Raw genomic sequence first — 15,814 nt, forward strand, 5'->3', positions numbered from 1 at the left:
GTACGTATAATAAGGAAGTCTTGAAATTCTGGTGTCTACATTTGTCTGTTAAAGTCAAATGAAATGCTAGACATACATGGGTCTGTGTTTCATCACCCCAGTACAGTACAAGATAAATAGCATAATTCTGCCAAACAGCGTGTACAGTGCAAATAGTATAGACAAGGATTCTTTATTTCTCTGTGAAAGTAGCCAGTTAGTTTGTAGCTCACCTAAAACAAACATTAAGGCTTGCAGAGAAACACGGAGAGAGATGCCTTCCTATTCCCCCTCCAGATGCCTTTCTATATATAGGGCTGAAGATCTCTTTCTCTGTCAGAGCGAACTCACAAACACACAAACACTCCCTAAAACACATGTGTACAAGAAACATCCAAGTGTTTTTTGTTTTTTCAGTTGAGTGAATTGTAAATTGAGTTTTTGTGCAAAGAAAATCTGCCCAAAGAATACGTGGGATGCTTTCAGACAGGACACATTTTTGTATACCATCTTTCAGCTTCAGCTTACATTTACATATATTCGTTTAGGAGATCATTTTATCCAGTATGACTTACAAATGTGGAACATTGTAACCAATTTATTTATTATAAGATATATTATGCAAATATAGGTAAGCAAGCACAAGCTTACTGTTAAAGGTGCCCTATAACTTTTTTAAAAAAAGATGTAATATAAATCTAAGGTGTCCCCTGAATGTGTCTGTGAAGTTTCAGCTCAAAATTTTTTTTAATTCATTTTTTTAACTGCCTATTTTGGGGCATCATTATAAATGAGCCGATTCAGGGTGTGTGGCCCTTTAAATCTCATGCTCCACACCCCAAGAGCTCGCGCTTGCCTTAAACAACATAAAAAAAGTTCACACAGCTAATATAACCCTCAAAATGGATCTTTACAAAGTGTTCGTCATGCAGCATGTCTAATCGCGCAAGTACAGTGTTTATTTTGATGTTTACATTTGGTTATGAATGAGTTTGATAGTGCTCAGTGGCTAAAGCTAACATTAAACACTGTTGGAGAGATTTAGAAAGAATGAAGTTGTATTTATGCATTATACAGACTGCAAGTGTTTAAAAATGAAAATAGCGACGGCTCTTGTCTCCTTGAATACAGTAAGAAACGATGGTAACTTTAACCACATTTAACAGTACATTAGCAACATGCTAACGAAACATTTAGAAAGACAATTTACAAATATCACTAAAAATATCATGTTATCATGAATCATGTCAGTTATTATCGCTCCATCTGCCATTTTTCGCTATTGTTCTTGCTTGCTTACCTAGTCTGATGATTCAGCTGTGCACATCCAGACATGTAATCCCTTTCATAATGTTGGGAACATCGGCTGGCATATGCAAATATTGGGGCGTACGCCCCGACTGTTACGCAACAGTCGGTGTTATGTTGAGATTCGCCTGTTCTTCGGAGGTCTTTTAAACAAATGAGATTTACATAAGAAGGAGGAAACAATGGAGTTTGAGACTCACTGTATGTCTTTTACATGTACTGAACTCTTGTTATTTAACTATGCCAAGGTAAATTCAATTTTTGAATCAAGGGCACCTTTAAATCTCACAAGCCAGTTCAAAATGATGGGATTCAAACCAAAACTGTGCTGTATTGTGATATCTTTTAAAAATTATTTTTATTATTATTATTTTTTTTATAAAAATGAATCCCTCTCTCCCAATCTTCCCAGGTTTCCTGCAGTGAGGAAGAAGTTCATCTCAGAGTTGAAGGAGCTCAGGCAGAAAGAGCAGAGCCCATATGCGGTCCAAAGTACTATCAGCCTCATTATGGGGGTCAAGTTCTTCCGCATTAAGATGTACCCAGTGGAAGATTTCGAAGCATCTTTCCAGTTTATGCAGGTACACAATGCAACAATTACTCAAATGTTCTACTTCGTTTGAAAAACAATGTACATAATTATAAAAATAATCGGTTGCACTTTATTTTACAGTACATGCACTTTCAATGTACTTGCAGTGTACTTTCCAAGAAAGTACTGAACAATATAAGGGAACTACATGGGTTAAAATTAGGTTTAGGAGTAGGTTCAGGACTAGTACCTAGTTATTACTCAGTTATTGTAATTACTACAATAAGTATATAGTATGTACATGTGAAACAGGACTGTAAAATAAAGTGCTACCAAAAATCTCTTAGTATTTAAAAATATTTATACTGTTATATGTTTATAGGAGTGTGCTCAGTATTTCTTGGAGGTGAAAGATAAGGACATTAAACATTCTCTGGCTGGACTCTTTGTAGAGATTCTCGTCCCTGTAGCCGCAGTAAGTACAGGTGTCTGAGATAGATCTGCTGCAGTAAACACTGCCAACATAAAATTTGAATATTTAAATATTTTAAACATTTAAATGTTTATTTTTATTCATTCACTAAATTGTAATTTGTTTGAGTAAGAAAGGTTTGCCAAATATACATTTAAATAACGTAATAATGTGTTTCCTGTCCAAACTGTAATTCACTCTTGATGTGATGTTTCTCTTCAGACGGTGAAGAATGAGGTGAACGTGCCCTGTTTGAGGAATTTTGTGGAAACCCTCTATGACACAACTTTAGACCTGTCATCCAGGAAGAAACACTCTCTGGCAAGTCTTGCTCTCATTTTTCACGCTTGAGAGCAGTAGAGGGAGATGCATCTACAGTAATTGGCTCATAGCTGACATGTTTCAAATACCCCATCTCTAAATATTTTTCACGACTTAACATAACAACTTTTGATTTTACACATTACCCACCAGTGGCACACAATAGCCGTGTGTGTTGTGCATTTTGACGCCCTTGTTAAAAATTTCAGTTGATTTGTTTGCCATATAAATATTTTACAATCCAGCCGAAAGATAACAACTCAAGTGCAAAATTATTGTGACAGGAAAGTGCTTTTTTTTTTGAGAGCGATGCTTCTTAAGGTTTGGGTCCCAACCCCAAAATACCTATATAATTTGCAATTTTTTAATAAGTTAGATTAAATGAAATTACTAAGAGCAAATGCTCAGGCATTTCCTTAGCAACATAGTTTCTGCAAACTAACACAGTAGCTGCAATAATTTTTACGTTATAAAAAATATTAAATGCATATCTCCTTTAAGCCGTCTATGTCTTAAAGGATTAGTCCACTTTTAAATACACTTTTCCTGATAAATTTACTCACCCCATGTCATCCAAGATGTTCATGTCTTTCTTTCGTCAGTCGAAAAGAAAGGAAGGTTTTTGAGGAAAACTTTCCAGGATTTTTCTCCTTATAGTGGATTTCAATGGCTACCAACAGATTGAAGGTCAAAATTACAGTTTCAGTGCAGCTTCAAGGGCTTTAAACAATACCAGATGAGTAATAAGGGTCTTATCTAGCGAATCGATCGGTCATTTTCGAAAAAAATACAATCGTTTATGCTTTATAAAGAAAATATCGCCTTGAACGTACTTTCCGCTTCCGCATTCTTCATAACGCTTACGCTGAATGTTCTACGCCTTCCCTATTCTACTTACGGAACGAAAGTGGCGGCAGTTTCGTTTTTTTTCCGTAACTTGAATAGGGAAGGCGTAGGACATTCAGCGTAAGCGTTATGAAGAATGCGGAAGCGGAAAGTACGTTCAAGGCGGTATTTTTTTTGAAAATGACCGATCGATTCGCTAGATAAGACCCTTATTACTCATCTGGTATCGTTTAAAGCCCTTGAAGCTGCACTGAAACTGTAATTTTGACCTTTAACCTGTTGGTAGCCGTTGAAATCCACTGTAAGGAGAATAATCCTGGAATGTTTTCCTCAAAAACCTTCATTTCTTTTCGACTGACGAAAGAAAGACATGAACATCTTGGATGACATGGGGGTGAGTAAATTTATCAGGAAAAGTGTATTTAAAAGTGGACTAATCCTTTAAGTTTCCACAGTTTCATTAGTAGTAAAAAAAAAAAAAAAGAAAGAACTATGGTATTTTTGATTGGAATTGTGGTTACCAGGCTTTATAATATCATGGAATACATTTTATCATTTTGAACATATCATGCAAGATTATAAGCATGTCAAAATGGTCATTTTAGTTAAAATGTTGATTTAAAAAAAATAATATTGATTTATATAAGAATATGTGTGTTGAAATTGTTTTATACACAAAGAGAAAAGATATTAACTCAAATATGTTGCAAATGTAGCATATAGCATGGTTATGTTCTCGAGTAAACACAAAATGTCTTACTGGGTCATGGGGAAAGAAAGTTTGAATATTTTTCTGTTCTAGAGTGTTTCACTGTCTTTGTTCAGTCATTGAATTACATAATTCTTTTTAAGCAAATATAATGTAACCATTGACTTGCTTGTTTTCTTTCTTAGGCTCTGTATCCGTTGGTAACGTGTCTTCTGTGTGTGAGCCAGAAGCAAATCTTTCTAAACAGATGGCACGTCTTTCTCAACAACTGCTTGTCCAACCTGAAAGTGAGTCTGAGATCTACAAAGCTTGTATGATATATCATTTATAGATCAGCATTTAACAGCAGATCACATGCAAAAAGGAATGCAGTTTTTGTTGTGCAAGGGGGTTGTGTAAGCATCATGTGATTGCAAGTTCTTTTAACCAGTGGAGCCCATCAGTCAAGTCCACAAATATTTAAAGTGGCAGCAGTTACAAGCAAATAGTGGTTAAAAATGTGTGAAATGCAGAGGGAGGGCAGCAGATTGCAGGAATGTTTTGTTTGCTTGAAGGGGAGGCCGGTAGGACAGGAGAATCCTTTATCATTAGCTGTAACATCTCATTGTACATTTTGTACTCAGCACTTCAGTCTCTTTACCTGTGTGGGGGTGTGAGAGAGGTAGAAAGAATAAATGAAATGAGTCTGGGCAACAGAAAGGAGGTGCATAATAAAGACAACCATGATGTGCAGGACTGAGAGACCCTCTGGCAATGATGTTTAATAAGATCCAGGATCACTCTGTGGAGATTTCAGCTTTATCTGATTTCTGTTATCTCTCAGTCAGTCTTCATGTTGTACTTGCAGCAGTCTGCTGCAGTCTGAGAGCTGCTGACTTGTTATGTAATTAAGGTTTTGACCTGTAGGAAAAAGATCCTGTTTGCCTGCAGTGCCCACATTTGGTCAAGAGTCAAAGGAAATTGAACACCAAAGCCAAGAAACACCAAACATGAAAGAAAAATCATTTTCTTAAACAATATGTTTGTCTTGCCGGTAAAAATATCTAAACATCATTATAAGAAGATATATATAATATTATAAATAAATATAAATATAAAAAATAAATAAATATATTTTAATTATAAATTATATATTTCTTTCTTATGTAAAAAATATTTATTGAATTTTCTTGTTTTCAGCATAAACCTCACTACAATTTGTTAGATTTTTTTTGTTAGATTTATGCCAATTACTGAAATTATTATTAGTTACCATTTTCATATATTCTCAAGTAAATTTATCTTGTTTTAAAGATGTTTACATATTTTTTATTGGAGAATTTTATTGGAACTGGTAGAAACTGGTGAAAATTGTGGAATTAATGGAAATTGTACAGAAGTATACAAAATGCACACATTTGGTGATCATAATTTATGAGATGTATCACAGGAACATAACAGGAAATTACAACAAAGTGTTCTTCTTTCAGAACAAAGACCACAAAATGGCCCGGGTGGCACTTGAATCTCTCTATCGGCTGCTGTGGGTCTACATGATCCGAATTAAATGTGAAAGCAACACTGCAACACAAAGGTAGCGTATTGAAAAATGAAAACATACAAACCACAATTTAAGAAATATATTTCTAATATAAGAAATATAATGGATATTTCAAATGCTTTGCACTGACGGTAATGATAAGGAATAAGAAAATAATAATGTTGGTTCTGATGTTTGACATCCATTAATAAGACATTTTATCTTTTTATCCATTCCAGCCGCCTCACCTCAATCATATCAACACTGTTCCCTAAGGGTTCACGGAGCGTTGTTCCCAGAGACATGCCCCTCAATATCTTTGTCAAGATAATTCAGTTCATTGCCCAGGTTTGACACTACTCTCACATACACCTATTGACATCTGATACGCATATAAGAAATATTCCACATGTTTTCTTGTGCCTTTTTCTGGTCCTGCACTTTTAAACTGTTGTCACAGAAATGATAGCTTTATCATTTAACACTATTTTTGTTTCTCTTCTGGCTATAGGAAAGACTGGATTTTGCGATGAAAGAAATAATATGTGATTTGCTGAGTGTTGGAAAATCAGCCAAAGCTTTCAGTTTAAACCCAGAGGTAATGCTCACACATGTTTACTTCAAATATTCTGATGATTTTATATAAAGCTCATTATAAATACTACCTAAAATGCTCTAAACAAAACAAACAAAGAAGTATTATAATTATAGAATTGTGTTTGAAAAAATTGTTTTGCCAAGTAAACCCATACAAGCACATTCAACCCAAGATCTTGCGATAAGGAAATACATATTTTGTTTATTTTCTGATGTATGTCCAGAGAATGAACATCGCTCTGAGAGCGTTCCTCGTCATAGCTGATAACCTGCAGCAGAAAGATGGTGAACCACCCATGCCAAACACAGGGGCTACTTTGCCTTCTGGGAACACACTGAAGAAGAAAAAAACCTACCTCAGCAAAACTCTAACTGAGGAGGAAGCAAAACTTATAGGTCAGGGCAATTAGCTATTGCAAACACCTGCCTGTATGTGTTTCTATTTGTCAGTGTTGTTCTTTTTGCAGTTTTTCATAGTCTGGGTTGTTTATGCTGTTCCCTGCAGGTATGGCACTATATTACTCCCAGGTCAGGAAAGCCATTGATAACATCCTGAGGCACTTGGATAAAGAGGTGGGCCGCTGCATGATGCTCACCAACGCCCAGATGCTCAACAAGGAACCTGAAGACATGATCACGTAAGCAGCTTTTTCTGGCCTGTCTCCAACTATTATTTATCTTCAAGCGCAACATGAGTGGGTGAAGGAAAAGCTCACAGCCAGACGACATATGAGTCATGTTCAGCAAACACACACCCTGTTTAGACAGTTTGACATTCTCTTTTTTTTTTCTATTTCCTTGTGTTTCTCTTTTCTCTGTCTCTCTCATTGTTTATTTTTCATAACTCATCCCTTCTCTCGGGTCAGGGGTGAGAGAAAACCGAAGATTGACTTGTTCCGGACGTGTGTTGCGGCCATTCCCCGTATCCTGCCAGATGGCCTGTCAAAAATTGAGCTCATCGATCTCTTGGCCAGGTGAGGTTCACCATGTACCCTTTGTCTAAACAATACACTGTGCAATAAAAACGAAAGGGAAGCTGTAAATGTCATTGATTGTTTATCTTTTTGCGTTCTGCAGGCTAACGGTCCACATGGATGATGAACTCAGACTCATTGCCCAGAATTCCCTGCAGAGTCTGCTGCTGGACTTCTCCGATTGGCGAGAGGACGTGCTGTTCGGGTACACTAACTTCCTGCTGCGTGAGGTGCAGGACACGCAGCAGGGCTTGCAGGACTCTTCCGTTAAACTGCTGCTGCATTTCCTGACACAGTGGAGGCTGGCGATACAGGCGCCTGGAAAACGCTCGGCGGAGGTATCAGCATGATGTGCCGCTCGATGTTTTGCATTAAATTTTTCTCTTTACTGGCTATATACACCTAGTCAGTGTAAATGGCTCTTGGGAGCTGTGTGCATGATCATGTGTATGTGTATATATTTGCTGACCTCAGATGGGATCTCAGAGCAGCGGGAGCTCCAGACTGCCGCCCGAGCGCAGTCCTCACTCCACGGTGCTGCACGCTGTGGAGGGTCTAGCCCTGCTGCTGTTGTGCTCCTGCCAGACCAGCACTCGAAAACTGGCTGTGTCTGTCCTCCGAGAGATACGCTGCCTGTTTACAACCATCGGACAAGCCGAGGTGAGACAGGCTGCTGGGACTATAGCAGATTATGCCAGGAAAAGAAGCTAAACTAAACTAAATGGAATTACGTAGAACAAGGAAGAGGCAAATAAGATATAATAGAAAAAGACAGAATATAATATAATATTATCTGACAAAATTATAAAGAAAAAGATAACATAGAATAGAAAACAGACAGAATATAATAGAAAAAGGTAGAATAGAAAAAGACAGAATAGTAAAGAAAAGGAGAGCATAGAATAGAAAAAGACAAAATCGTAAAGAAAAGAGGAAAATAGCATAGAATAGAATAATATTAAATAGAAAAAGACAGAATATAATGAAATAGAATATAATAGAATGGAAGACAACATAATAGAAAAGAAAAGAGAAAGATAGCATATAATAAAAAAACAATAGAAAAGAGTAAGATAGAATAGAAAAAGACAATAAAATAGATAATACAACAGAATAAAAAAAACAATTAGAACAAATACAATAGAATAGAAAGAGACAGAATAGAAAAGGATAGAATTGAACAGAGTACAATTTCTTGGAAAAATATATTACAAAAAAAAAATTGAAGAAAAGAAAAGAAAGAGAACTAATTTGGAGAAATTACTTTCATACTTGGATATAATTTTAAACACAGATGATAACCAAACATTAGGTTGGAAGTAAAGCTTATTGACTGATTGTATTGAGTTTGATGTCATGTGACCATAGAATTCATCATAAACATACATGTACATGGAGTGGATATCAAATGCAATACTAATCAGTACTAGACCTGTTAGTACAACACAAGCTTTATAACTGTCATGTGATTCTGCTCTCAGGATGATGATAAGTCTATGATTGACGTTATGGACCAACTGGCCCCAAGCGTGCTGGATAGTTTCGTCCATGTGGCTGTCTCTGACTCTGTAAGCATTCCCTATTAACCCGCCGGATGAGTTTCTGTTTGTGTATCCATATATTTGTGTCATTCTCAGTATTGACCTCTACTTGCATAAAATTGATTTGTGCCACAAGGCTTTTATAGAATTCAGTTGCAAAATGTCTGTCTTTAGAGTCATAACACTCATGAATGTTGCTCAAGTTCAGCTATTAAAGTCTGTATTCTGTGAAGGCCACACTGCCCATGAGTCATCACGTGGACCTGCAGTGGCTGGTAGAGTGGAACGCTCGCCTGGTTAACAGCCACTATGATGTAAAGAGTCCCTCTCACGTGTGGATCTTCGCCCAGTCGGTGAAGGATCCCTGGGTGCTCTGCCTCTATAGCTTCCTTAGGCCAGAGCACCTCCCCAAACACTGCTCGACGGCGCTCAGCTACGCCTGGCCCTACGCCTTCACACGCCTACAGCTGCTTATGCCACTTGTTGACCCAAAGTGAGTTTTTCTATCTCGACTTTACTCTTAAAACTTGCCATTTATAGTAGTTTTTGTTTTATTTTGTTCGCGAATACTGGGGGGAAAACAGACTTTCACAAATGTCCCTTTCTCTGGTACAAATTTGCAGCAGTCCTGTTTACGCCAAAAAGACCAGCACGCCAGGCCCGGCCGATGGCTATGTGACGCTGTGGAGGAATTACCTGATATTGTGCCTCGGTGTTGCCAAACCCAGCATCATGAGTCCGGGTCACCTGAGAGCCTCCACACCTGAGATCATGGCTACTACACCTGATGGCAGTGTTACGTATGATAACAAGGTATGTTGTGGCCATAGTAGGAAAGTGGTGATTTGGAAAATTAAAAAACTGTGATGTCATGAGTACCTGTATGTGTTTCTGATCAGGTGATTGGCACACCATCAGTGGCATGGCTCCTGAAACAGCTGGTTCCCCTCATGAGATCGGAGAGTTTAGAGATCACAGAGTCTCTGGTCCTCGGCTTTGGGCGAACAAATTCCCTTGTGTTCAGGTATTGTTTTTAATAAATACTTAATGAGCTATTTAGCATAATTTTACTCCTAAAACATCTGATTTTCAGAGTCATGGGTTATTTTCTAAACCAGGGCAGTTTTACAGCAGATTTATCAAAGCACTCTGGCAGCTACACTGGTGTTTTGGCACAAAAATGCAAGGTGTTTGAGAACAGCGAATGAAAAGAGCAGCAAGTAATGTGTGTGTCAAACAAAATAGCAGAGATGACTGTCATTCCATTCTGATGTGTGCCGTTACTTAGAAGTGGATAGATATCTACAGGTACTATAGGACTACTAGTGGTTCACCGAAGCTATTATTGTCAACTAAAACTATTAAAGGTGCCCTAGAACCAGTTTTAACAAGATGTAATATAAGTCTAAGGTGTCCCCTGAACGTGTCTGTGAAATTTCAGCTCAAAATACCCCATAGATTTTTCTTTATTCATTTTTTAACTGCCTATTTTGAGCCATAATTATATATGCACCGATTCAGTGTGCGGCCCCTTTAAATCTCGCGCTCCCCGCCCCCGAGCTCTCGACTGCCTTAACCAGTATAAACAAAGTTCACACAGCTCATATAACCCTCAAAATGGATCTTTACAAAGTGTTCGTCATTCATGCTACATGCATGCATCGATTCCTGTGAGTATTTATTTGGATGTTTACATTTGATTCTGAATGAGTTTGAGGCTGTGCTCTGTGGCTAACGGCTAATTCTACACTGTTGGAGAGATTTATAAAGAATGAAGTTGTGCTTATGAATTATACAGTCTGCAAGTGTTTAATAATGAAAATAGCGATGGCTATTTTGTCTCCGTGAATACATTAAGAAACGATGGTAACTTTAACCACATTTAACAGTACATTAGCAACATGCTAACGAAACATTTAGAAAGACAATTCACAAATATCACTAAAAATATCATGATATCATGGATCATGTCAGTTATTATTGCTCCATCTGCCATTTTTCGCTATTGTTCTTGCTTGCTTACCTAGTCTGATGATTCAGCTGTGCACAGATCCAGACGTTAATACTGGCTGCCCTTGTGTAATGCCTTGAACATGGGCTGGCATATGCAAATATTGGGGGCGTACATATTAATGATCCCGACTGTTACGTAACAGTCTTTTAAACAAATGAGATTTACACAAGAAGGAGGAAACAATGGAGTTTGAGACTCACTGTATGTCATTTCCATGTACTGAACTCTTGTTATGTCGAGGTAAATTAAATTTTTCATTCAATGGCACCTTTAAAATCATTTTCTGTAATTGGAAAAAAGCTGAAATAAAATGTAAACATTAGGCTAATTCAAAACATTAAAAAAATACTATAATAGTATATAAAAATACTAAAATAACACTGGTTATTTAATGTGCCTTAACCCCTAGACATATGGATTTTAATTTTGACATTTTATGTCAGATATTAATTCATAGCAACATAATTACATTTATTGCAGGATAAAGTCTTATTTACTCCAGGAATATTTATGTTGCTTTTATTCTGTGGGTTTCTTATGATTGTTCTGTGTGTGTGTGTTTGATTAGGGAGCTGGTGGAAGAACTCCATCCTCTAATGAAAGAAGCTCTGGAGAGGAGGCCTGAGGTGAGAGCTCTGTCCAAATGCAGCTGAATTTGGAAACTCCATAGATAACATAATGTGTACTGTGGGAACCATAGTGCATTGGCAGTGCTCGTGCACAGTAGTATTTATATTTTTAGATTTAAAAGATCTCTCTCTGTGTCTTTCTCTATTTCTGTTTCTGTAGAATAAGAAGCGTAGAGAGCGGAGAGATCTGCTCCGGCTGCAGCTGCTGCGTATCTTTGAGCTTCTTGCTGACTCAGGGGTCATCAGTGACAGGTGAACTTGGTCCCACTGACTGGTTTTGTGGACTTATGAAATCAAATCCAGGGTTTAACTTTTTAAACTGATCTTCTTTCACAACAAAGCGAGTCTTTGACCTCGGTTGAATTAAAGATGAAAGAGAAAGTCTTGTAAAAATCCCTTGTGCACCTGTTTTACTCTGTTCTTCTCTGCAGTACTAATGGGGCGTTGGAGCGAGATTCTCTGGCTCTAGGAGCCCTTTTCCTGGAGTATGTTGATCTGACCCGGATGCTCTTAGAAGCAGAGAATGACAAAGAGCTGGATATTTTGAAAGACATGAGAGCTCATTTCAGTGGAATGGTGGCCAACCTCATCCAGTGTGTTCCAGGTAAGATTATACATTAAAAACATAGACCATATACTTTGAATATCCCAGTTTTATTGTTTTAGTCAGAACAGTCTTCTCCATTAGAATCTTAAAGATCATTCCCAATGTATAATGAATACTCAGAATACTCCAAAGTGTACTCCTGAATACCAAATGAGAGCAGGTGAGTTATTTTAGCTGATGTAATAGAGCCATTGATGCATGGGTCTTGGTGTCTAAGGTTATCCAAACATACCACCCTTTCAAAGGCTCAATAGGCTCTAACACTGAGTGAGTCACTTATTAAAGACCCAGAAGCAGAGCTATGAATAGAACTGTGCTGGCTCTGATTAATACGTGCTGACTGACCAAGAAAACCCTCAGACCAGTAAAACACAACATCCCCTCTGACATACAAGCAGCCTACGCAAGCCCACCAAAAACACAGCGTCACAGCCAGCTCTCAAATCAAAAGCTGGTTGTGATGCAGGGCTGTTCAGTATGTTCACATCCTGTAAAATATGTGATGAATATTAGCATTTTATATAAATAAATATAACAGTCTTTACCTGTTAAAATGGGAGTTTATGTTTACCTTTACAAAATAAATGGACAAATGTACACAGATGATACTTTAAAGAGCTATTTTTACTTGACCCTTAATTTTTTTGTGTAATTTAATGTAGTTGATTCAATCAAATTTTTATTATAAATTATAATAGTTATTATACTTTAATATTAAACTTATTAAACTAATTATAATTACATTTAATTCAATATTTATTATACACATAAACTACCATTATTTGATACCATATCAAGGTAATTCATTCAATTTTATTCAGCAAGGGTGCATTAAATTGACCAAAAGTGAGAGTAAAGACATTTGTACTGGTACAAAAGATTTCTAAATGCTAAAAATAAATAAATAAATAAATGCTGCTTTTTTTTTAACTTTCTATTAATCGAAGAAACCAAAATTGTCCGCAAACTGAAAAACATACAGTTAGACCAAAGCAAGGGTCTGTCACAAAAATCACCAAAAAAACTTCAAAAAAGTGAAAAGTGTCTTAAAAACAACTTTCTTCAGAAAGAGTGAGCTGAAACGTCTGCTCTTTGGTCTGTTTTTAAGACACTTTTCACTTTTTTGCTATTTTTTCACTTTGCAGATGTGCAAAATTAAGCAGCACAACTGTTTTCAACATTGATAATCATAAGAAATGTTTCTTGACCACTAAATCAACATATTAGAATGATTTCTAAAAAAAATCATGTGACACAAGACTGGTGTAAAGACTGTCTGCTGAAAATTCATTCAGCCTTGTCATCACAGGAATACATTACATTTTAAAGTAAATTAACAGTTATTTTAAATTGTAATAATATTTCACAATATTACTGTTTTTACTGTATTTTCGAAATAAATGTAGATTAGATCAAACAGATTTTATGATCTAAGTACATTTTGTTTTGAGATGGGATAGATTCATTATTGTGTGAGAGCAAAAAAAAAACAAACAAAACATCAAAGCATATTAGTTACTCAAGTCTCATTTGTGTTTTTCTTTTTAGTCCACAACAGGCGGTTATTGTTCCCCCAGCAGAGCTTGAGGCATCACCTCTTCATTCTCTTCAGCCAGTGGGCCGGACCCTTCAGTGTCATGTTCACACCTCTGGACCGATACAGTGACCGTAACCACCAGATTACACGCTACCAGTATTGCGCTTTGAAGGTAAACCTTGATAAAAAAAATCTGCTATTGACGTCTCTTAGAGTCATTTTATCAAACAAGACTTTATTCCCTCATACTTGGCATATATAAATATCTCGTAATTTAAGAGAACAGATCACGTTTTGAATTGTTGAGAATTTGCCATCACAGTTCAGTGCCTTTTGTCTCTTTGGCTCAAGTCAGTGGAAGGAAGAAATGATACAATCATGTTAGCGCCACTAAATCAAGTGGAAACATTTGAAATCCAATCTGGAAAGTACCTGTATGCTGTATACAGAAGTTACTGTACACAGAAAATTCCCCAAGCTCTCTGTTCCCTCTTTGTCCAAACAGGCATGAATTTGGCAGGTACTAGAAGCTCTGATCTATTTTTTTTTTTTTTTTTAGACAGAACTGTTAGACAGAAGAAGCTTGTGTATAAAGTTTGAGAGAACTGTGTAATTTTATTCTCGTGATGACGATTCATGTTAAAATGGGTCGGAATTGTGGTTTGTGCACATGCTCCAAATCATTGAGTGCTGATATGAGATTTCCTTTGATGTAATGTTGTGTTTGTGTGTGTACACGGCTTGTCCTCAGGCTATGTCAGCGGTATTGTGTTGTGGCCCTGTGTTCGATAACGTGGGACTTTCTACAGACGGATACCTCTACAAGTGGCTGGACAATATCTTAGCCTGCCATGATCTCCGGGTATGCATGCACTCACTCTTTTTCTATTGCTAGTTAGGTGTCAGCTATAGTCCTTGTCTTAACTTGTTGATGTGGAACAGACTTCCTGTTTAAATTTTATAGCTGCTTTTAATACCTGCATCAGGCTTAATGCCTATCGTTAAAACTTCATACGCCAATCCTGACATATTTTGATTTATATGCTTTTCTGCTTTGTTGACTTTATTGGTTCTGGATTGTCAACTATTCAAATAATGAGTAATCTTATTTGTTTAGGCCTGCAATTAAAGTTAAATTACTAGCAGGATGGAATAACTTTAATTCGGATTTGGTTATGGGAAAAGCACACTTTAAACACTAATGTTTATATCATTGGTCTGGACTGAAGGTGCACCGGCTTGGCTGTGAGGTTGTCATCTTGCTCCTGGAACTAAACCCAGATCAGGTGAATCTGTTTAACTGGGCTGTAGATCGCTGCTTCACTGGATCATACCAGCTTGCTTCAGGATGCTTCAAAGCTATTGCTACTGTGTGTGGTAGCAGGTAATTAGAACATTCATCGTTGCCTTGGTTACTCTTAATGAAATTTCAAATATTTTGTTGTCATATTTCACATCATAATTCTTTTTCAGGAATTATCCATGTGACATTGTGACCCTTTTGAATCTGGTGCTCTTTAAGTCATCTGACACGAGCAGAGAGATTTACGAGATATCCATGCAGCTCATGCAGGTATTTTTAATCTTTTTTGTGCTGGTTCATTCAAGCCAACAGTTCAGATTATTACTCGCGTTTCCTGTATTTTCAGTGGCTGAAAGATGTATTTATTTATTTATTGCTGCATATTTTTATATATGTTAGAAAGTAATGTTTACACAAGTTTTCATTCTAAAAATGAATAAATTACCAACCCCATGGAAGCTGTTAATTCATAATCACAATTTTTGTGGGAAACAGTGACATACAGTTGTATTTTCTATTTCTATTTTCTTTGTTGCTCAGGTTCTGGAGTCCAAGTTGTCTGTTTACTCAAAGAGGATTGTAGGGCAGAAAACAGGAAATATCCTGTATGGCACACACGGTCCTTTACCGCCGCTATACAGCGTCTCTCTCTTCCAGCTCTCAAACCAGCTGGCCTGCATGTATCCTGAACTCACCCTGCCTCTCTTCTCAGGTAGGGTGTGCGTGTATGTGTGACACACTTTCTCATGCTTTTCAAGGAATACCTCTTAGCCACGTTTGGATGTGTCACCAAACTGTTGCCCCACTAAAAGCAAATAAACACCTACGTGCAAAAGAATGGGCCTGGTCAAGCATGCTCAGTTATTGTACTGCAGCTCAACTTTTGGCCTTGTGCTAAACCTGCCTGCTCATTTTTTTCTCCACAA

General features: G+C 37.1%; 1 protein-coding gene across 15 annotated transcripts in view; it reads left to right on the top strand.

Annotated features, from left to right (window-relative positions):
* The window catches only part of fryb (furry homolog b (Drosophila)), a 68,776-nt gene that overhangs the window by 30,185 nt on the left and 22,777 nt on the right, over nt 1-15,814 (top strand). For 14 of the 15 annotated variants that reach the window (XM_048181533.1, XM_048181537.1, XM_048181528.1 and 11 more), the window contains 24 exons: nt 1,700-1,868; nt 2,202-2,294; nt 2,514-2,612; nt 4,353-4,454; nt 5,637-5,740; nt 5,926-6,034; nt 6,198-6,284; nt 6,508-6,679; nt 6,789-6,921; nt 7,150-7,257; nt 7,361-7,595; nt 7,732-7,917; nt 8,739-8,825; nt 9,032-9,291; nt 9,422-9,611; nt 9,698-9,822; nt 11,381-11,438; nt 11,602-11,693; nt 11,873-12,045; nt 13,597-13,757; nt 14,337-14,447; nt 14,815-14,969; nt 15,059-15,158; nt 15,429-15,600. In XM_048181533.1, the coding sequence (XP_048037490.1) occupies nt 1,700-1,868; nt 2,202-2,294; nt 2,514-2,612; nt 4,353-4,454; nt 5,637-5,740; nt 5,926-6,034; nt 6,198-6,284; nt 6,508-6,679; nt 6,789-6,921; nt 7,150-7,257; nt 7,361-7,595; nt 7,732-7,917; nt 8,739-8,825; nt 9,032-9,291; nt 9,422-9,611; nt 9,698-9,822; nt 11,381-11,438; nt 11,602-11,693; nt 11,873-12,045; nt 13,597-13,757; nt 14,337-14,447; nt 14,815-14,969; nt 15,059-15,158; nt 15,429-15,600 (3,281 nt within the window). The remainder of the gene's footprint in view (nt 1-1,699; nt 1,869-2,201; nt 2,295-2,513; nt 2,613-4,352; nt 4,455-5,636; nt 5,741-5,925; nt 6,035-6,197; nt 6,285-6,507; nt 6,680-6,788; nt 6,922-7,149; nt 7,258-7,360; nt 7,596-7,731; nt 7,918-8,738; nt 8,826-9,031; nt 9,292-9,421; nt 9,612-9,697; nt 9,823-11,380; nt 11,439-11,601; nt 11,694-11,872; nt 12,046-13,596; nt 13,758-14,336; nt 14,448-14,814; nt 14,970-15,058; nt 15,159-15,428; nt 15,601-15,814) is intronic. The other variant, XM_048181527.1, reaches the window with a different exon arrangement.

This window comes from Megalobrama amblycephala, linkage group LG2 (assembly GCF_018812025.1).
Source record: "Megalobrama amblycephala isolate DHTTF-2021 linkage group LG2, ASM1881202v1, whole genome shotgun sequence".
In the NCBI taxonomy this organism is placed as follows: domain Eukaryota; kingdom Metazoa; phylum Chordata; class Actinopteri; order Cypriniformes; family Xenocyprididae; genus Megalobrama; species Megalobrama amblycephala.